This window comes from Rhinolophus hipposideros (genome assembly GCF_964194185.1).
Source record: "Rhinolophus hipposideros genome assembly, chromosome: 6".
NCBI classification, from domain to species: domain Eukaryota; kingdom Metazoa; phylum Chordata; class Mammalia; order Chiroptera; family Rhinolophidae; genus Rhinolophus; species Rhinolophus hipposideros.
Genome location: NC_138052.1, coordinates 22,601,657 through 22,625,201, shown reverse-complemented (window position 1 = coordinate 22,625,201; position 23,545 = coordinate 22,601,657). Strand labels below are relative to the sequence as shown.

At 31.4% G+C, this 23,545-nt stretch overlaps 1 protein-coding gene across 7 annotated transcripts in view; it reads left to right on the top strand.

Annotated features, from left to right (window-relative positions):
- The window catches only part of LRP1B (LDL receptor related protein 1B), a 1,877,633-nt gene that overhangs the window by 1,167,177 nt on the left and 686,911 nt on the right, over positions 1 to 23,545 (top strand). For all 7 annotated transcript variants that reach the window (XM_081051911.1, XM_081051912.1, XM_081051910.1 and 4 more), the window contains exon 21: positions 13,837 to 14,019. In XM_081051911.1, the coding sequence (XP_080908037.1) occupies positions 13,837 to 14,019 (183 nt within the window). The remainder of the gene's footprint in view (positions 1 to 13,836; positions 14,020 to 23,545) is intronic.

Here is a 23,545-nt window from a genome sequence, read left to right as displayed (position 1 = left end):
ATTCTTTATTATTTTGCTTGTTTAAGTTCTTTCTGCCCAATAGCTAGGAAATTTCAGAAACGTAGGAAAAGTTTAAATGTGTTTGCACCTATTATTTAACAATGTCAGTGAATAGGGTCCATTAGTGATGATATTGGGGGAGAGAAAGGGGTTTGCCATACATTGACATGTCACTATTTACCAAGTTCTTTACATTCGTTATTCCATTTAATCCTCACAGTAAGAATTAAAGTTAAAATACTTGCAGGATTACACACTTGGGGCTTCAAACTAAGGTTGTCTTTTCTTTATTCCTACATCCAGCTGTGTGCTTCAGATTATACTCTGGAGTATAACTTGACTCTTTTTCTCTTTTCTAATTCCCTGTGATTTAATATTTATATGATTCCAAAATAATTATTACCTTGTTCTAATTTTCCATTTAAAATGAGACACAAAAGATGTTTCTACTTATTACAAATCATTAATGGAATTTCCCAAAGGACACTAGAAGGGACCTGGGCCATTACATTAAATAATCCCAGTAAATTTGTCTGTCTTTTTTTGTTATTGTTGTTCTTTTCTTCCTTCCTTCCTTCCTTCCTTCCTTCCTTCCTTCCTTCCTTCCTTCCTTCCTTCCTTCCTTCCTCCCTCCCCTTCCTCCCTCCCCCCATCCCTCCCTCCCTGCCTCTCTCTCTCTCTCTCTCTCTTTTTCCTCTTTCCCACAATTCTCCTAGAACTTTGTCATTGGAATAGCTGTGCACATTTCCATACAGAAAACTTCTTCAGTCACCCAAATATGTTTGTTTGCCATAAAAATTTTACCTCATAGATTCAGAAAATTTGGGAAACTAGAAGAAAATGGAAAGATCACTTAGTTTAGTTCTTTCATTGTGCAGATGAGTAAACGGGTCAAGCTAGATAAAATTATCCTTATGTAACAGAAACATTATGCTGCTTCCTGAAAGGGGCTGATAATGTTCTGTGTTAGGAATGTTGAGACTGAGACCTTTGATCCATAAAGACATCTTCAGGAAGAATTTTGCATTCAGATAATTATGCCAAGTTCTGCTATGGAAAATCCAGTAAAGTCTGACAGTATCGTTAACAAAAAAAATGAGACAATATCCTACCTAGGGAGGAATCCACTCATAGAAACACAGATATTAAAATTTGATTTTGTAGCTGAAGATTTGAGTTACACATATAAGCATGGAGAGAATGGAAATTAAAACCAACATCTTTTGACTTCCAGTCTATGTCCTATATCATCTCAGCTGAAGCATCATGTTTTCAGCAGCACAGTTTAATCCTAAACACATAGGAGGTAAGACAACAATAAATACTGTAAACAGTCAGACTCAGTTATCTGATTTGTTTTTCTTTCATGAAAATATCCTGAAGATACTTTCAAATCATATCTGATAAAACACACCATCAAAAAAGCTGTTATTATTTCTCAGTCACTCAGTTTTTGGGAATAAACTACTAGCTTTGAATTTGGAGAAATTAGTAAATTATACTATGGACTCAACAAAGTCATAGTTTTCTGTCCCATTTTTTAAAACATCTCTTTTAATACAAATATGGGTTGTTTTCTAATAAGATGCTATTTAAAGCAAATTTAAACTCGGTGTAGTTAGAGAAGTATATCTGTTTTTCGATGAGATATAAATTTATCTGGCTTAACTTTTTTTCTCTCACTGATTGATTTTATTTTTAGGAAATGTTAATACTGAGCCAGCAAACCAATGTTAATTTTTAATGAAGTATATCCATAGGAAGCCTCTTTTTGTTTTTTCAGGACAAAATAGATCCTTAAAGGTCATTTTAACCTTAATACTGCAGGAAAACTTTTACATCAAGAACAAAGAAAAACTCAAGGCATTTGAATCAATTAGTAACTAACAAAGACTTTCCTTCTTTCTTTTTCTTTCTTAATTTTTCCTTTTTTCTTTTTTTGAGAATCTATGTTTTCTAGCAATGTGATTATCAGGCAAATTAAAGGAAAAGAGATAAAATACAATTAAAATATTTAAAAAATGAAATATTAGAAAAATGTCCTCATTACCATAGGAAGAAAGAAGCCAATTATTCTCATATTTACTAGAAAATTAGTCAAACCCACACTTGTTTCTAGATAAATCTAGCTTTTCTATTAAGACAATAATTATGTACCTTGACCTTAAACAAAGTAACATATTTTTTAAAGATGTACTTAACAACTAAAGTCAATAGATAACAAAGAGATCTAATTTTAATGAAGAACCTCAGCCTGTTTCCTGCTTTTTTAATAGAGCTGACAAATAATGGCAAGAGTGAATTAATTTCCATAGTCTGAAATTCTGCTTTCTCATTCTCAATTTGTGGTTAATCATTAGTGAAATGGTAGGACTTCAGGCATTCAGCAGGAAATAAAACAGACTAGACACAAAGAGCATGGATAATCTACAAAATAATTAATTGCTTATCAATAGTTGAGTACTGTCCATGCTTTTGTAAAATTTAAGAAATAAGCAATGGGATAAAGCTTTGCATTTTTTCCTGTAGACATACTTTCTTACTAAGGCCTATTTGAACTACCAACCTTTGTTTTTCTTATTTATGTGGGGCTTTTACCTGAGTTTTTACTTAGATACTATATTCCTGCAACATAATGATCAGATTTATTTGCTTTTTGTTAGGGAATGCATTTTAGTTCTCTGTTGACAATTGTGCACCATGGGCTTCCCAAGGAAAAATTAATTGTCATTATCTGTGTTCAAAACTTTCCTACAAATAACTCTGGTGCATAAAAATCATCCATTTAAACTATCACGACCTTCCTGGCATGAAATACTCAATGGTATCAGAATCTTTCAACATAGCATGTTGTTATTGTTGATATGTATGCCCTGAATGGGGTGTTCTGTGAGTCATAAACGGAATTTAGAACATTGTAGGACAGAGGTTGCCAAATCTTTTCTGTAATGGGTCAGCTAGTAAAATATTTTAGGTTTTGCCTGTTGCAACTACCGAACTTCACAATTTTGGTACACACACTCACACACACACACAAAGGCATAAACTGTTTGTCTACAAATGATGATGAGTGTGTTTCCAATAAAAATTTTATTTACAAAAAACAGGTAGTGGACCAGAATTGTGCAGGTCCTAGCTTGCTGACCCCTTATTTTAAAAACAGACAGAGACCATTCTAAAGGAGCAGTGATCCTGAATAATCCCGGATGTCTTTGTTTTCATAGACTGTCAAACATATTATGACATAGTGTTAAAAAAATAATGGGGAGAAGAAAAAGGTCAATGAAAGAAGAGCTAAACCATTAATAGTTTTGAAAAGCTAATCTATGGCCCTCCCTCAAATACATGGTTCATATATATATTCTCATACATATTCTTTCTATATAGTAATGTCCTACATTATTTTAAAATATCAAATTAATTAATGACATTTTATTTATTTTTTCCAGTAAATATATGAGGCCTACTGTGAGTGAGGCATAGTGCTAAGCTAAGAAATAAATTCCAAATGTAAAATATCTACATTGCAATATGTTTTACTTCATGTTTGATATCTAGCATATCTGTTAAGCTGATTGCTGAATTTGAACAATGAATAGAAAACAGATTTCTCCATTTTAGCCAATTCAACATATTAACAATGCATTCTGCTCACTTGTATTTAGAAAATATAGAAGTTCTGCATTCCCATGATACATTAAATTCTAAATGAAATGTATATGGTGGAGTTCTAAATATGAAAACTTAACATTTTAATGAACTAAAAATAGTGCTTTATTTGTTTTACAGAGTTCACTTCAATACTTGAACCTACCAGGTGATGTTTAGTATACTGATTTGAAATTTTTTTCGGTATACTTTTTTGACTGTCTTTATGTCTATGTGTTTTTAACACTAAAAACAAATTTTTTTGTGTTAACATATTTGAATTTGTGCTTAGGTTTCCACATATTTTTTTCTATTTTCTTTTATTCAACTTTTGTAACTGATGCAGATCATAAACAATAAGGATTTGAAATCTTGTCTCTTTTATTATTAAATTTGCTGTTAAATTCCATGTACTAATAATTGGTTCTGATATCACATCCAACTTATCAGGATAATCTCCAGGGGGGGCAACACACAGGGGTAAAATTAACTTGTTGGAATAGGTGGTAACACACACACACACACACACACACACACACACAGACATGCTCTAGAAGTGTGTTGGGGTGGGAGAAAGTAGGAGGGGGGCAATGAGAATAGTAACCAAGAGATATGGCATCTAAAATCTAGATGACATACCCAGGCTTGACTTTGTTAATTCACAGCAGAGATTCAGTGCCTTTAGACAGGCAGCAGCTCCCAGGAAATATATCCCACATTACATGGAGAAGAGTAGTGTCATGCACCCCCAACAACCCCAACAGAGGCTCTAACAAGACAGTTCAAGGACTAAGAAGTAGGTATTAATAAGGATCATTCTCCTAAGGACTTCTGGAACCAGGGATAGCCTAACCTCTAGGAAATGCTGCCTCAGATAGAAGCAGACCATGTTATTTCCATACCCTGTTGGTAGATGAAGTTAACTAGTGATTCTCAGTAGTTTTAGGGCAGGAGAAGAATATCCAGGAATCTGAAACAAACCACTGTCATAGGTACAGGAATTATTGACACATAATGATTCATTGAAAAGTTAGAAACTGAGAAAGGCCTGACACATGATGATTATAGGAAATATAGGAAGCTTAGAGCATATCCAATACATAGTGCTTTTTACTTTTTAAAGCATTTTTTTGATGAATGACAAGTTAAAGTATAAACTCCATTAAACAATTAAAAAACAAGTTTTTCCCCCCAGATAGGTCACACAATTTAAATAATTCACTATATTTGCAACACTTAGCTATTTTCTCAGGTCAGGTTTAACATTTGTTATACAACAAAATGTATTCTGACTATTTAAATATAGTATAAATGTAATTTTTGCAATCTTCATTTTTACAATTTTTAACTTTAGGAGGAAAAAATTCTTTTTTGTTTCTGTGCAGTTGCTGGTCTTTTAACTGCAAATAGTTAGTCACTCTGAATTCATTTAAATATTGAGATAAATTCCACCATTCATTGCCACATTTCCTCCAGGGCTGTGCATTTATTTATTTATCAGATTCCCCAAATTGTATGCTTGGTTTTAATAGCTTCAGGGCAAAAATACAATAAAATTGCATTAGTTTAAAATATAACCAGCATTAGCAACATTAAAACATAACAGTAAAACAGCATGAGCACATACTATAAACATAGTTATCATTTTAACATGCCATCAGGACAAGCCATGTTACAAAGACAGATTGTTTACCAAGACCTGAAGCTTAAGCAGCTGGGTCTCTGAGAAGCCACACAGGCCTGGAACTAAGTTGGAATGGTCATCTCAGGCTCCTCAGTGGAATGCAGCTCATTTTCTAGGGGAAATTCAACAACTGTTAAGGGAAACTCATTTAATTTGGCAATGTTAGAAGAAATAAAACTCCACGTTTTTCTGTTTTCTGGAGGAAGTGGCAACATGTCTAAGCCACATACCCAAACCTAACAGATATTAAGAAATAGGTTTGGGGTACGTTTTATTTATTGTGAGGATTTGGGATGAAAAGTGAGAAGGGTAGGAATATAAAAGTGAGTGAGTGTGTGTGTGTGTGTGTGTGTGTGTGTGTGTGTGTGTGTGTGTGTGTATAATAATATACCTGACTTTCATATAAACTTTGAGTGTTCGGCAAGATAAATAAATGCGGATTTATAAATTTAAGGAACCTCAGAGATTTTTTGCCCTTCTTGTTTATTGTCTAAACGTTCCCAGAGTGATCTATGTAAACTGCATATCTGCGTATATCAGAATCGAGCTGAAGGCCTCTCTGCATTCCCAGTTGGCTTTAGGGTTAAATCCAAACCGTTTAGCATAGCATACAAAATCTCTCAAGGTCTAACCATTGCCCACCTTTCCAGTTTTCTCGTTCTCTCTTTCTCCCATTCATACTACACAAAGTGTTGTGAAAGTTGTTGACTGTGTTCAGAATATCTTTTGTTCCATTCTATTTTCCCCCTCTGATTCTTCCTCTTGACACAGAACTCTCTTCTTATCCTCTGTCCTAAGAATTCCTCATCTGAAACTACATGTCCAAGTTAGTTGCTTCATATGCATTCTCTCCTACCAAAGCACTTAAGACATTTCTGGGTAACTACGTACCTTGCCTACTTTCCTATACCCACTATTTTATGATCTTTTCAAAGGCAGACACTATACCTTTTGTTTTTCACCTGGACTCCAGCAACAGTGATTTACCTAGTCTTCCTACTTCCACTCAAATATGTTTTCTTTTTTTTTTTTTTTTACATAGCAACCGTTGAGAATTTTTAATAATGTAGATTAAATTATATCCTCATCACTCTTCTGTTTCAACATCTCCAACAGATAGATATTTGTTGAATTACTTTACCATCGGTGCTGATAAAGCCCTACAAGATCCAGCCCCTGCCTACTCTCAGATCTTTCTCAGATCTACACTTCCATTCACACCCCCTTTATGTAAAAACAGACTATTTCCTGCTTTAGACTCTTTGCATTTGTTATCCCTTCTGCCTATTGTGTTTTTTTGTTGTTGTTGTTGTCTTTTATTATTATTAGTTTTAGGTGTACAAAACTATGAAATAATTAGATATTTATACCCCTCACTAAGTGACAACCCCCTCCCTCAATCTACTACCCCTCTGACATTGTATATAGCTGTTACAGTTCTACTGACTATTCCTTGTGCTGTACACCACATCCTGTGAGAATATGTATATATTTATAGTTGGCATTCATTATTATTCAGCTTCAGCTTCGGGTGTACACTGCAGCAGTCAGGAACCTACACCACTTCATGGATGGTGCTTACTGTGTTCTTTATGCTAACTTGCATGGCTGGCTTTTTTCTTATTTTTTGTCTTATCTCAGCTATTATCTTTTTAGAGAGACTTCTCTAATCACCCTTGTCAAAATGTCCCCTATACACAAGTCATTTCCTATGGTGGTCATCATGGATGTTAACAAAATATTTCCATTTCTTCCCTTTTCTTGGTACACAATATGATTGTACTTCCTAGAAATTTGTGCACGCATGGGACCAACCTGATGTAGCAACAGCCAATGTGACTAGCTTTGGCCAATGAATTGTGATTAGAAGTGATATAGGTTTCTTCCTCTATAGCATTCCTCTGATCCATTTTCTTCATAGCACTGCTTTCTGGTTTAATCTAGTTTATTAACTTGTATAATTATTTATTAAATTCCTACATGCTTCTTTCTCCCCTCACGTAAGTTCTGTAAGAACAGTAAAGTCTCTCTCTTATCCACTGTTCTGTCCTAGTACTTGGAAAAAGACCTGACACATTAAAATAAATATATATTTATAAAGCAACTGAAGAACTAATTGAGTCCAATATACTCATTTTAAAGATTTTGAAACTAATTTGGCATCTCTCTGCCACTAACTAGATGTGTAAGCACGGCTAACATTATTCAGCTTTTCTGCTTCTTAGATCTTTCTTCTTTCCTGGTTGGCAAACAATTGAAGAAACAAGCCCAAGGAGGGTAGACTTGCAACTTGGAATTTATTTGAAATATTTTCATAAAAGAACACATTTTACCAATACCCTACAACAGAATGAAAGAAACACTAAATTTCATTAGAAATGAAAATAGGTTAAATAGTACTATTTTAAATATACAAAGAAATGAGTTCATAGACACCTTTGATTATTACATGAGCTAATTATTATTATTATTATTATTATTATCATTATCATTATTATTATTTTTATTCTTTAGCCTATTCACGAGAAAAGCCTACAAAAAGGTAATAATGCTACAATGGTAGAGAAGGCAGGCTGTAAAGTTTAATTACGTCAGCTCAAATATCATCTCTGCTGCTTGTTATCCATATAACTACAATCAAATTGATTTGTAGTTTCTGTTTCTGTGACATGGGATGCTCTCAATAAGCAGTTTTTATTTATTTATTTTAATCTAAATCAAAAGGAGCAGATGAGTGATCTCCCCCCCAATGGGTTTTAATTCAATCTAATATAATGAATTTAAAACACAAGCAAAATTGAATGTCATATGTACACAAGATATATGGGATGGAAATAAATACAGAAAAGTGTGAAATTTGCCTTTGACTTTCTCTTGGATTCTGCCATGACAATCAAGAAAAAAATTTGAAGTCCTTCCGCAGTGGGGATATGCTATGTATCAACACAAAGCAAAATATATAATTTCTGATATTTTCCAAATCACTAAAGCCTACCTACGGATTTCTTGAATCTACAGACACCAGAAAAAAAGACCCAATCATAGACAATTTTTTGTTTGTTTGTTTGTTTTGTAAATAAAGTGAGTCTTAAAGAAATTATGAACATTTACAGATGAAGTGTTAAACAGAAAGGCAGTCTAGGTTTGGGAGAATAATATAAGCAAGACAAGTATACATTAGAGACATGTGTGAACATTATAAAGAGAATTTGTATCACGATTTAGATTTGAAGGTTTATAATGGTATATGGTATTTCATTCCTCAGACTATACCCTCATTTTAAACTATTGTAAGCTGATTGTTTGTGGTGCTCCTTAATAGATAGTATACCAGTCCACAGAGGTTTGAACATGGGTAGTTTAAGAAGATGGAAAGAAAAAAGAAGAAAAAGAGTGAAATCTGAGGGAAATATCACATTTATATTTAAATGTATAAGATATATGTTTATTTAGAATAAGAAAACAAATCAGCAGATTCACTTATATAGCACAAATAGATAAACCAAACAATACCACGCAAAGAAAATCCAAATAGATTCAAAGAAAAACTCAGACAATGACAGCATACTCTCTGTCTTCATAGATGTTGCTTTGATCTGTGTGACCACAACTTATTTTCAGCTGTAAATAATATGGAGCTAAAAAAGTAGAACTGTAGATATAAAGTTGTCATATTGCTGAGTCAAGAGAAAGAATACATTCTCCCAAAGTAACAATTTATCTTTTGCAGGTCTCATTTTGAATCAGGTTAATCTATCTAGATTTCTGGATTTACGTACTCTTTTTTTTTGACAATTATCCATTTTGTATTTGAGTTAATAGTTGAGGAGCATGATTTAAAATAACTATATCTTTAAAACCAAATACAAAATATGTTAGAAGAGTTAAAACATCACACGATAATTATTTAAAATATGGAATGTTTTCCATTATTATTGACATTTTTGAAGCAACATGATTTCTGAAGAAATAAAAGATGGGCAGAGAAATGGAAATATGGTGTAGAATTTGGTATATACTATTTAATTTTATTTAAGCTAACAAAGTGTTTCCTAAATTAGATACTTTTAAATATATAATATGTTATTTATTTTCACAATTTCCTTGTGTGTCACTATTCTGTTTATTTATTTACTTAGCCTTCTGATCATTTTCAGAAATAATGTATGCTGTAACCTGGAAGTATTAAAGGTTATAAACAGGAAAGACTTAAACAAAGGGAGAATGCAGATTAGGAATGTAAATAAACATGAGGGTGTGATTGGTGCAAATACATATCATGAAAACTGATCCCTGAATTTAGCTCTAAATTCTAAGATGCTGTTGCAAAGAGAGAAACATAATGAGTTTGAAGATTATTCACAAATATCCATAGAAAGGACTCATAAAGAAGAAAACTTATTTGTACAAGAGAATAAAATTAGTATTAACAGTGAAGCAAGGGTGAAATAAAAATTGTCCTACAACTTCCCAGAAGTAGATTCATAAACAATGGAAACTGTAGTTAGCAGTTTCCCCACAGCAAACCTCCACCAAGGGGGGATAAATGTGTCAGGGAAAAAAGAATAGAAATGTATATTTTTTCTCTTTATTATAACAGGGAACTGTAAATACAATTCATTCCAGCCCCATGTAAAGCAGGTAGCTGTTATCTGAAGGAAGCTAGCCCAATAATCTTACATACTTTTCAAGGTATTGGGAAATCTAGATTTTTAAAGCTATTTTCAAATTTTTAAAAGGTCAATAGTGTATTTGCCAAATTAAACATACTGGGTAACAGATTCAATATATGAGTTGTCAGTCTTCAAATTTATTTAGAGAATTTAGAAAAATCAACAGACTATACCATCCACTGTTTATTAACTTTTGCTGCGATGTTTGGATATATCCGAATGAGTATTTCCTTTTATAAGACTTTTCTCCATTTACAGGGTTTTTTTAATATGTTTTCCTGCGGTTTGCACTATCAACGATAAAGATGTTTTGTATGCCATATTGTGTAACATAATAAATTTTGATGTCATCAATGCCATTAGATTCTAATTTATCTATACTTAAATCTAATTGATGTCACTTAGTATGTTTTGAGAACTTTTCCTAAATTCAATATAATGGCAAATTTATTACTACATAACAAAGCTTTAAAATAAAAATAATGTTATTTATATACAAAGTAGCTCAAAATGTTATTATTAAATGTGTAAAATAGTCAAAATATCAATTTTTTTGTCTGTGGATTTTTGACACATTTTGGGGAAAAAATGATTGAAATCAATGCAGCAAAATGGTTAAATATTTGGAATCACTGAGTGACGATTACCTGAAGTACAACTTTTATATGTTACTGATTGACCTCATACTACAGGTTATAAAACTTAGCTGAGCTGAGGTATGTTTTATTTTGTTTTCAAGGAAGTTGAAATAGTAGAAAAAGAACCAAAGATCATTTCACTGCTGCATGACGGTAGGCATCTTCACCACAGAATTACTTAGAGAGCTGAATGGGCCTTGCAACTCCATTTGATTTTTCTTCAGTCTTTTCCAAAGTACTGAAGTTACGTAGGATTTTCAAGTTATCTTTAAGAAGATTCTAGGCTTGAAGACTTCACCATATCTTCTTTATGAAACAAGCCCTAGCATTCTTTCCCAATGTAGTGTTAAGCTGTACTGCTAAATAGAGCACTATGTAGATACTAAATTAAATATGGTGGGAAGTTGCTATATCCCATGCCATATATATCTTCCGAATTTACTGATACTCTTTATTGATTGTGTGCGCTCACATTTTGTTTAATCAAGAAGACCCTATATATCCAAAGTCAAAAATATTTAAATGACTGGGCAAGCAGAAAAGGAAAGTCACATGTTTTTCAAGGGACTCAAAGCCAGCCTAAACTCAGAGCATTCTCTGTAAATGGGTTTGATGATTATGTGTTCTTAGCAGTGGTTACTTTTTGAAAATTAGCCCGATAGGTTTTCTGTGAATTGAATTGGAACTCCTATTTTCTACCAACAGATTTACTCTTGCTTCTTTTTGTTTGTTTGTTTGTTTGTTTTATTTGTTATTCCATCATAATGTTCTAGGAATACTTGGGAAGTAAAGTCAAGTCAGTTTTGAGCATCTTTGCAGTGTTGTATCACCTGACATGTTACCGTTGCTGAATGTCTATATATAAAGAAAAGAAAATAGGAACTGAACTATTTATATATTAGAAAATAATAGCAACAACAAAATTTTATAGTTAAAATAACAATTTACAGATATCTAATTTATTTCTCACGACAACCCTGCACTCTCCACTTTCCAAATGAACAAATGGAAGTTTTAAAAGATTAAGTAGCTGCCTCACTGATATAAAACATTTATTATTAGCTTTGATCTTAAATGAAACTAATCTTAACTCATAATTACATGATCCCTACCAAACCAGCACATTAAGTAATGGGTAACTCACATGAACCTGTTTCAAATTTATCATAGCAATATAGAATAACTGCTGATGTACATGTAATGTAGATTAATTGCTGGATATAGCTATATAAGACAATAAATTTGTTTCATTAAACTTTGATGCAGAAAAAATATATACAAAGATATTTTACAACAGAAAATGGAGATGCTGGTTTCTATGCTATTTCATAATTTTAGATATTACAAAAATTAACATACTGCTGATTACAGTCAAATTATTAAATTGCTATACTGTAAAACATCTATACACCCAATGTTTTCATTTCCTTATTTTTGTTTATGCTTACTGAATATTTAAACCTATATAATTTTTTATTAGTGTCAGGGGTACAAAACAATGTAATAGTTATACATTTATACCCCTCACAAAGTAGTAATCTATTATCACTCTGATATCATATATAGCTATTACAATTCCATTGACTCTATTTTCTATGCTGCAATCCACATTCTGTGACTACATGTGTATATATTTAATAATAGTTAACATTCCATATCATCCAGCTTCAGCTTCAGGTGTACAGTGCAGTGATCAGGCATCTACACAGTCTGTGAAGTGGTCTCCCTAATAAGACAAATGCCCATCTGATCCCCTACAAAATCTTTACAACATTATTGATTATATTCCCCAAACTGTATTTCATATCCCCATGGCTATATTGTACTTTTTAATTTATTTACCTTCTCTACCATCCCCATGTTCCTCCCACCTAGCAACCATTAGATTCCCCCCCACCATATCTCTGAGTCTATTTCTGTTTTGTTGTTCATTCTGTTCTTTAAATTCCACATATAAGTGAGATAATTTGGTGTTTGTATTTCTCTGTCTGATTTATTTCACTGAGCATTATTCTCTAGGTCCATCCACGTGTTTGCAAATGGCAATATTTAATTATTCTTTATGGCTGAGTAATACTCCATTGTGTAAGTATACCATAGTTTTTTATCCAATTGTCACTAACCATTAGAGAAATGCAAATAAAAAACACAATGAATTACTACCACACCCTGGTCAGAACGGCCATAAATCAATAAGTGAAAAAACAACAAATGCTGGTGAAGATATGGAGAAAGGGGAACGCCTCTGCACTGTTGGGATTGCAGATTGCTGCAGCCACTATGGAAAACAGTATGGAGGTTTCTCAAATAAATAAAAATAGAACTACCTTATGACCCAGCAATTCCACTCCTGGGTATCTATCCAAAGAAATCCAAAACACTAATTTGAAAAAAAATATATGAATCCCTATGCTTATTGAAGCACGACTCATAATAGTGAAGATAAGGAAACAACCAAAATGTGGTCGATAGATGACTGCATAAAGAAACTGTGGCATACTTAACCTGCATTTTTAATTATTAGGTATTGAATAATAGAGTTATCTAAGTACTGTATAAATTGACAAATTGAGTATGAATGCATAATCTCATTAAATTCTTATGTTTATCTGTTCTGATTCTAGATTTGAAATCTCACATCCTAAAGAATTTGTGTTTATATTAGGTTTTCTTTGTTTGTTTGTTGTTTTTCAAATTTTTGGATCTTATTCTTCAAATATCTTGTTAGTTGGAACGTACTTATTATTTGGTTAGTTACTTCATAAGAGTCTGAAAGAAATAATCTAGATAAATATCAAAAGATCAATTAAAGTCAACATTTACAGTAGAATGTGAAACTTCTTTTTGTGCCAGAGAAAAAACCCTACAATGATCTCATTCTTAAGACACTAATTAAAGTCACAACAGTATTTCCACACATTATCTTAATTGCTATTTCCCTTTTTATTAATGTATATGACACTTTCAGAAATTCTGTGGGAGTCAGGAAACATCATTTTCTCTAATTATTAAAGTTTCTAAAATAAATTTTAAAATACCAGAGAGTATTATAGCTTTTAAACAACTAAAGTGAATATATATACCCTCATAATAATGCCTAAAACATAAAAAAAATAAAGTTATCATCAAGTAAAATCATAATTTCTCTCTGTTCTTTCTCCCTCTGCCTCTCTCTCCTTCATTTCTATTTAAGAGACTCATTCTCCTGTCGGTTGTAATGGGAATGAATTTCAATGCCACCCTGATGGAAATTGTATACCTGATCTGTGGCGCTGTGATGGGGAAAAAGATTGTGAAGATGGTAGTGATGAAAAAGGCTGCAATGGTACCCTACGATTGTGTGATCACAAAACGAAGTTTTCCTGTCGGAGTGTAGGTAAGCAGAGCATCGAATTTAGCTTCTACCTTGGGTTTACTGAATATAGAATCCTTTCCACTCATTCCCAGTCCATACCTCACATTTGTAAAAAGTATTCTTGTGTTTCTCATAGGTTTGCTCACATTCTATACACTGCGGTGTCAAACAAGTGTATACATGTGACTTGTATTCATTCTTCTTTTGTTATCGGTATATATTGAGTATTACAATTTTAATACAGATTTTTTCCGTTTCTTAAAATGTGTATACATGTTTTTGACACTCTCTGTATAAAAATAATAATAGCTAACATTTATTAAGAACTGTCTAAGCGCTGTCAAAGTTCTGAGAATGTCCTCTGCATGCACTTATTTCATAATGCCAGTTCACAATGAAAAAACAGAGACATTTTAAATTTGCTTAAGTTAAAAAAAAAGTGCAAAGAAGTTTTAACTTGCTGGTTCACAGAGCCAGCTTAGCAGAATTGGGATTTTAAACCAGGCAATCTGGATTCAGAATCTAGAATTTCAGAGTCCAGTTAAGAGTCAGTATGCTAAACCCACAGACAACATTCCCCTTTCTGTAAATAAATCCTTACCACAGAATTTAAGGAAGATGGCTGGAAAGGAAAGACAGTCATATACATTTATTTTCAAATAGTTTTCTAAATTTTATTGCACTACTGCTGATTCCATTAGGATGAAGGTGGTGGCTATCATTTGAATATTTGACTTGCTTTGAGAGTTTCTGAGACATTTATTTATTTATTTATTTATTTATTTATTTATTTATTTATTTATTTATATTTTTTAATGAAAGTATTCTATTCTTATGACTTTTCCATTTTGTTTTTCCATATATGGTAGGCACCACCTGACATGATAAACTAACTTATTTGTTTCTATATATCAGATTATGAGTTGAAAATTAGAGAAAAAAATAGATTTCAATTAACTACGGTGGTACAATTAGTGAAATCATCAGTGTCATCCAAATAACCCACGAAAAGTATTTTCTATAGTTTTCAGGATATATTCTTGAATCATCTCTGCAATTTATTTTTCAATGTGAAATTGGTTTTGAATTGCTTAATTATGATCTCTTAGTGATTGATTTTGTTCCCCATTTAGTATTTGAACCAAAAGATAAAAATGAAAAGTTATCACAGCTCTGATTAAACAGTCTGGAAACCCATGGGCATTTAAAGATATAAAATGAAATTGTGTTTATTTTCTTAAACACATGTCTTAATTACAATTAAGAATTCAAATAATAACTAAATTAATTTAAGCTAAGATGGGCATAGATTAATAAATATTCCTGAGGCGCATTCCTAGTGAGGGAGTTATGTTTCCAAAATGGATATTTTTTCAACACTATTTTTCACAATTATGTGACTTTTCAATTACTAAATGAAGAGACTTATTTCAGGCTTATTGCTTAGAAGAATGTGACTTTAAGTTTAGAAATTAACTTTTTGGGTCACATTATATTAATTGGGAATTAATAAATGACTAACTTGTTGATGAGTGACTTATTGACTGAATAAAAGCTTTTTTTAAATTTAATAGGCTTATTCTAAAGACAAAGAGTTAATTTTTGACTCAGGTTAACATTATTTTATGTGTAAATAATGCATATTTTTCCCCATATTGTTTCTGACATTTGCTTGATTGAACTAATGTTGAAATATATCTATAACAGTCTCTAACTGGTATGAATAAGGAACAGCCAAAACTGTAGTAAAGCAAAACATAAACTGAATATGCAATTGAGATTTACCAAATACACAGTTAAAATATAAAACGAGGTGGAAATTTCATTTATAAAGAAATTATAAATAACTTCATAACACAGAAAATTTTTAAAACTATGGTATTAAAGACTGGTTTGAACTTTCTATGAAGAAAGTATGTAGAAAATATGTATATATAATAAACAACCGGGTTAATTAAGTTAACAGAACATTTCAAGTGCTTGTAATTTATCTTATATGTGTGTATTGGTATTCTGCAAAGAACTCATGAAACAGCTCCCTTTGAATATGGCTGATATCAAAATAAATCTAAAATATGATGAGATGGCTGATATAGAGAGGGAAAAACAAACAAACTTTTTCTTCTACCCATCTTAGATTCATATTGGCTGGGGCCCTGGAAATTAGACTGACAAAAGACAGCTTAACAAGAAAACAAACAGATAAACAAACAAAAACATAAGTTTATTAACACATGCTTCTAATTTAATGCAGGTGGGCTAACTCAGGAATGAATAACTGTAAAGGGCAGTTGAGCTTATAGAGCATCTTAGCAAAGAAGAATAAATTTGCAGAGAAGTGACAAGACAAAAGAAAAGGACTTTTAGTTTCTAGGGGGTGGCGGATTGTGGGGAGGTAAATATATGGGAAAACTGATGGACAATACAGGCTAGTTAATAAAGTTTGTTCAGGTCTGTCTCAGCACTAACTTTATGTTTTCTTCATGGTCATAAAATGTCCCTGGGAAAGAGATTCATGGCAGTCCTCATTTCTCAGAAGTTTATGATTTTAGTCTGGTAAAGGAAGTTTCAGGAAGACTCCTTTCTGTATCTTTTAAATCTCAGACGCGGTCAGCTCAAAATAATTCTTATGTGAAAGTGGTATATTTAGGGGATAGCATATTTTGTACCCATATACTGGCTATCTTTGGATAATTGAATTCTGTGAGATACTTTTGGTGTGTATTCACTTGGGATTTAGATTATCCATTTAATAATGTTAAAAAATATCAGATGTTTGTATCTAATAATCATCATATACACCAAAATTTAATGTAAAAACGCAAAATGCAATAAAACTCATGCTATTTTCAAAGGGAAAGGTGATATAACATGGTAACTGTCAATAATACTGTATTATGTAACCAAAATTTACTAAAAAAGTAGAATTTGAGTTTCTCACAGAAAAATAAATAAGTAAAAATATAAATAAAAAAATGTAGGGAACCATGAAAGGTAATAGTTTAACCATAATCTGCTTCTAATTTAATCTGTGGTTTAAGTACAGTAAACCACAATGTATCAAACTATTTGACGACTCATAATTCACAATTATGTATGCATAATTATAGTAGTCCTATATGAATACTGCAGACTTTAAAGTGAACGAATGTAAGCATTGGATTAAAAATATGTGCACATCTCTAATATTTTTGATATTTTAAATTTTACTTTAATTAAATTCTCAGTTTGATAAGCTAAAAGAACTTTAAACTACCCAAGATGTTGAATTCAGAGTTCATATTCCTTTTCAAATATTTCTAAATGCTAGCTTGAGCATTTAAAAGTTTTCAGGGTAATCAATTTACATTTGGTGGTTAGAATGGCTTTTCTTTTACACATAAATTTCCATCTTATTAATGTTAAAATGTAGGCACACTAATAAGTTTTTTCTTATTACTATACAGAAGAGAATGAGAGTTAAATTAAAGTAAGGTACAATATAACCATCATCATTTAAAAGCTTCTACTCTCAAAATACCTATCTTTGACCACAAACTACACTCTCCTACATCAGGTCTCTCACACCCCGGAGCAGCAAATTGCAATTATTTTATACTCTGTGAACCAGAGGAGGACATTTCAAGTCCACCCCTCATAGAAAAGCAATGCCATCTTCAGCTTAGAAAATGAAAAGAAATATTTGATATTGCACAGCAATGGAAATAAGCCCTCCAGCTGTTGGTAGGAATATACATTTGATCTAGCATTCCCACTTCTAGAAATTCATGTAAAGAACAGCTGGAGTGTATAAAGATATAATTTTATATATATATATATATATATATATATATATATATATATATATATATATATATAATTAAAGTTTATTGGGATGACTATTGTTAGAAAAGTGACATAGGTTTCAGGTGTACAATTCTATAATAGATTTTCCATACAACATTTTTGTTTTAATAGCAAAAAAAAAAAAAAAAAATAGAAATAATGTATTCCTACCACTAGGGGAACTACTTAATAATTACAGTTCATTCACACAATGAACTACTCTAATCTCATTAAGAAGGTGTAAGAAAAGAAGTTCATATTAAGATGGAATTTTAAATTTATACTTTGTACCCTCTCTCCACTGCTAAAATCACAGAGGTGATGATAAACTATAGCAGGAGAAAACAGGGTGGCCAAAAATATGTATGTACATACATTTTAAGAAAGGAAACAAACATTAAAATTTTAATACGATGAATGATGCTATCATTGATTATATAACATATCTTAAAATGTGTACATTTTTTGGCACCCCCAATATACATATATATAGCCAGATAGAACCACATATATGTATATATGTGTGTATATACGTAATCTCATATCTGATTAACAGATATAAAAGAGAATAACAGATGGTGAGCTGTGTTGAAACTGGAGGCCTCACTGGGTTGGATATGGAGGCCAGTAGATACGAAAACATGTTCTTATTTTAGGGTTATTGGAAAATAAAGCTGTCCCACATAAAGTTGGGAATTGGAGCCAGGCTCACTGCTAGAAACCAGAAACTGGAATGGGACTCCTTTGCTTTTGAAAAAAGAATAAAATAAAGCAAAATAAAACAAAATAAACATACAAACAAAATTATTGCTGGTTGCTGCCTAAGATGGTTACTTAAATGAAGTTCTGTGCAGAGAGAGATACGAGGACGTAGACATGATAATCAAGCTAAACCTCTATCTGGCTTAGAAACTAAATCTGATGAAAACATGTATGATTGTATTGGGATAGAATACCACCGAAACCAAATATAAGATCTATTTCTGAGCCAAAAATTTTGGCAGTAATGGGGGAGGGGGGGCTGATGTGGAAGCAGCAATGCCTCTACATAAGGGCCGAAACGCACACCAAGTCAGAAAGAAACATTGAAAACTCCTTTCAAAGTTGAAATTGCAAACTGATATTCTAAAATACTTGAGGAAAACTATCTGTAATAAAAGCAGCCATCAAAATCAACTTATATGATATTAGCTAACATTAACCCAATAAATTTGATTATTTTTTAAATGAATTTACTCAAGATTAAATAAAAATAAGGTATGTCTTTTTAAAAAGTGTAAAATAAGTATGTTTGGGATACTCAAAGATAAAAAAATAGATAATAATATTCTTAAATTGAATAAGAATATAGATACATCAATACATAGATGATAGATAGATAGATAGATAGATAGATAGATAGATAGATAGATAGATGATAGATAGGTAGATAGGTAGATGTAGATAAAGGTATAGGTATAGGTGTAGGTGTAGGTATCCGTGTAGGCATAGGCATTGGTGTAGGCGTAGGCGTAGATGTAGATGTAGATACAGGTGCAGATATAGATATGGATAGATACAGGTATAGACATAGATGAGAAGCAGAATAATTCTAACAGGAAGAATTGGAGAATGAGACATTACATTTGGGAATCAAATGTATAATATTAACATGAATTTTTAAATAAACTCTAAACTGGACACACAGAAAGTGATTTAAAAAATAAATATATAGTTTACTGAGGATCACAGAGAAACAGAAAATAAATTAAAAAGTAAGAAAGAACAGTCAAGATACATGATTGGAAAGGCTACAATAGATACTTAAAAGAAATTCTGTGAGAAGTACAAGTACTAACAAAACAAAAAAACAAACAAACAGAGTGACTAAAATTTCCTTGAATTAAAAAACTTGATTCCTCAAGGAAAAAAAAAAAAAAAACACACAAAAAAAACCAAAAAAACTGCATTCAGATTTCTGAGTAGAATTAATGAAATTAACCCAAACCTCTATAAGTCATTTTGAAATTGTAGGACATCAGATATTGAAACTACCAGAGAAAAAAATCAGAGTATCTAAGAAGGCATTAAAAAATGCCACAAGATAATTGGTAATTAGAAGCTAAGGCCAAACACTTTCAGTCTAGTAGTCTAACCCTGTTAAAATATTATTCCAGATAATTTAGACATACAAAGTACAAGGCATTTTTTTCACCTAAAGCCTCACTGAGAAAATGATTAGAGCCATTAGTGAGAGAGATACGTATATAGACCAGAATAAAACATGGAGAAGACAAAGAGAAAACACATTTTAATGTTAAAAATGCACTCTTCAATAAAGATTTTTCAGTCTTAAATATTTTATATTAAATAACATACTATCAAATTGTATACATCAAAAATTACAGAAACCACAATGAGAAAGTGATACTAGGGAGAATAAATTATATTAACTTATTTTAGCCCACAGAAATTAAGTGGAAGACAATAAGGAAGGATGTAAAAGAATTAATGTTTAAATCAAACTAATGAAGACAGAATTCTTTTCATAGAAGGCAAAAAATAATTCTTCTTTTGCAAGGCTCATGAAATCTTTATTGAATGAACACTTATTGTCACAAATGACTTTGACAAATTCCAAGAAGTAGAAATAATATGAAGAAAACTCCTTCATCATAGTACAATAAATATAGTAATTATGAAGAGTAAACCACCCTTCAACTTAAAAACTTAATAATAAAAGAAAACTCTATTGTAATTCTAGAGGGAATCAACTGAAACTGTAGAACATTTAGAAAATAATGATGCATGCATATCACAATGTGAGGAATATAAACAAAGCATTGTTCAAGGGGAAAATTTGTAAGTTTATATTCAATGTTACAAAACACTAAGTGTATTTTTAGACTTTAACAACTTTAGAAGTATAAATGCTATAAAATTACAAAAGACAACATTTGAAACTTTATTTTAAACATATTTACTTTTGTGAATCTTGAATAATAAATGTTTAAATTTGTTTGTGGTTATATGCCATCTTCATTTAGAGAGACTGAAACAAAAAAAATATTACAATATTGCATTCAAAATTTCCCAAATTATATGTAATTAAAACTCAATATATAAAATTTAAGAAATTGAAATAGCATTCTAATTATTTTTACATTGTAGCGTTTGTCTGTTTATAATTATTAAAGGTTAAAAAACTCTTCTAAGAACAATTGAGACACCTGTATTTACATTAAGAAATATGAAAGAAATAATAAATTATTTAACAGTAAATAAAAGAGACAGCATGGGTTCACCAATTCTTCTTATGCTTTACCTGTATTTCTCAACTCGCCTGCAATTAGACTGGGGCAAAATGACTACTTCTAGCCAATACACTGTCAGTAGAAGTAACTATTTCACATCCATGCCAAGTCAGTTAAGCCATAGTGAACATCCTTCTGCTTTTCTTTTTTCTCCTGCCCGAGTGACCTTTTAAATTATGGGTGCAGTGGACATACACACAAGCTGGAGGACGGTTACCTGACTGTTTAAAATTTTATGTGAATAAGCAGTGAACCATTATTGAGTCAGCCACCACATTTCAGGGTCTGTTACTGCAGCATAGCTTATCCTAACTAATGCAACATCTAACTCAAGAAGTTAGAAAATATCAAAACAAACCAGAAGTAAACAGAGAAATCAATTCATTTTTAAAAATAATTTAGAACAAAAGAAAAATAATTTGAAAATTCCAGAACTTAGTTTTTGAAAGAATAACTGAAATCTCTAATACATTAATAACCGACCTAATAAAGAAAAGGCATTGTAAGGGCAGTACATAAAATGAGACTGGGAAAATAATCATAGATGCTGAAGATATTTTAAAAATTAAACTATGCAGCATCATAGAAACAAATTTAAAAAGCTGTGTTAATAAAATCATGTACTTGAAAAATAAAATAAAAAATTTCAAAATCAACTGTAGAAAGGAAAAACAGGCACTTTATTTTATAAAAACAGAGAAAGGGGTTAATATTTATTTATCCCTTCTCACCATTTCACCAAAAGCTCCAAGTCCATTTGAAAAATTCTACCAGATATATAAGAAACATTGTTACAATGCCATTTCATCTCCTCCAGAGTATTTGAAAGGAATAAAAGCTTTTAAGCACCATAATATCAGTTTCACAACCAAAAAAGTTAGTTCTTCCCATGCACACAAAAATTACAAACCATCTCTCTGATGACCATTACTGCCATCATTCTAGATAAAACCTGAGCAAATCCAGCAATATAGTAAAATATAAATTCACCATGACAAAGCATTCTCTTTAAAAGCAACAATGTCCCAAAACTGGATAGGAGGCAATAACAGAATATTAGAGACTGTTAATAAAGAATAAACAGTGATAGATATTTGCAACACCCATCACAAATAATCACGTGTCCTAATACATAATCTCTCTTTGGTATCGTTTTTTCAAAGACCAACCATTCATATGAAAGTAGGCAAAGTGCAAAGAAAAAGAAATTAACAAAGCTCTTAAACATGTGAAAAAACAACCAACCCTACCCATAAGAAAGTCAAAACTATGGTGGGACTGCATATTTTTTTCCAATATCAGATTGTTGATTATTAACAAAAGCAATAATATCCTGTTGATTTAAGTAAATGAAGCATACACTTTGATGTCAGTGAATATTGGTGAATCTCTATGGAAGGTCATTTTGCAATATTTATCAGTGTTTAAAATGTGCATACAATTTCACCCACCATTCCATCTCAAAGAAGTAAACATAAAAATACACTTAATGCATTTGAGCAGTTATATGCACAAAAATATTCATTTAAATTGTTTTTTTAAGATTTGGGTAATATGTTTAATAAGCTTAAGCCAGTATATATATATATATATACACACAGTATATATATACAGTATATATATACAGTATATATATACAGTATATATATATATATATATATATATATATATATATATATATATACATAAGCCAGTATATATACATATATATATATATATATATGGTAACCCTTACATGCACAACAAACTCATGCAAAATCTTTTCAAATTTCACCATGTTAGGTTCCAAAGAAATCTTAAAATTTTCAAATAATTGACAATTTATAGAAAGCATTCTCCATACATAAAAATCAAATTAGAGATTAGCATTAAAAAATTAACCCATTCATTTAAAAACTAAAATCACACTTCAAAATGATCAATGGATTAATATAGAAATCATAATAAGTTTACTAAAATATTCTGAATGAAGTGAGATTTTCTGCACACTAAAACTTCTATGATGACTTTTCTTTTACAAAGTATACTTTATTATTTAAAGCAGTTTTACTTTCACTGTAAAAGTGAGTAGAAAGAATAGAGCTTCTCATATATCCCCTGGTACCCCTACACATACAGAGACTCCTTCACTATCAACATCCCACACAGAATGATACATTTGTTATAATCCCTGAACCTGTATTTCTACATGGAAACATTGTTATCACCCAAAATCCACAGTTTACTTTAGGGTTCACTCTTGGTGTTGACTGTGTAATGTATATTATAAATGTATAACAACATTTGCCACCCTATGTCATAGTAGTTTTACTGTTAAATATCCTCTGTGTTCGGCTTGTTTATTCCTCCTTCCCTGCAACCTGTGACCACTGGTCTTTTTACTGCCTCCACAGTTTTGCTTTTTCAGGAATCTCATATACTTGGAATCA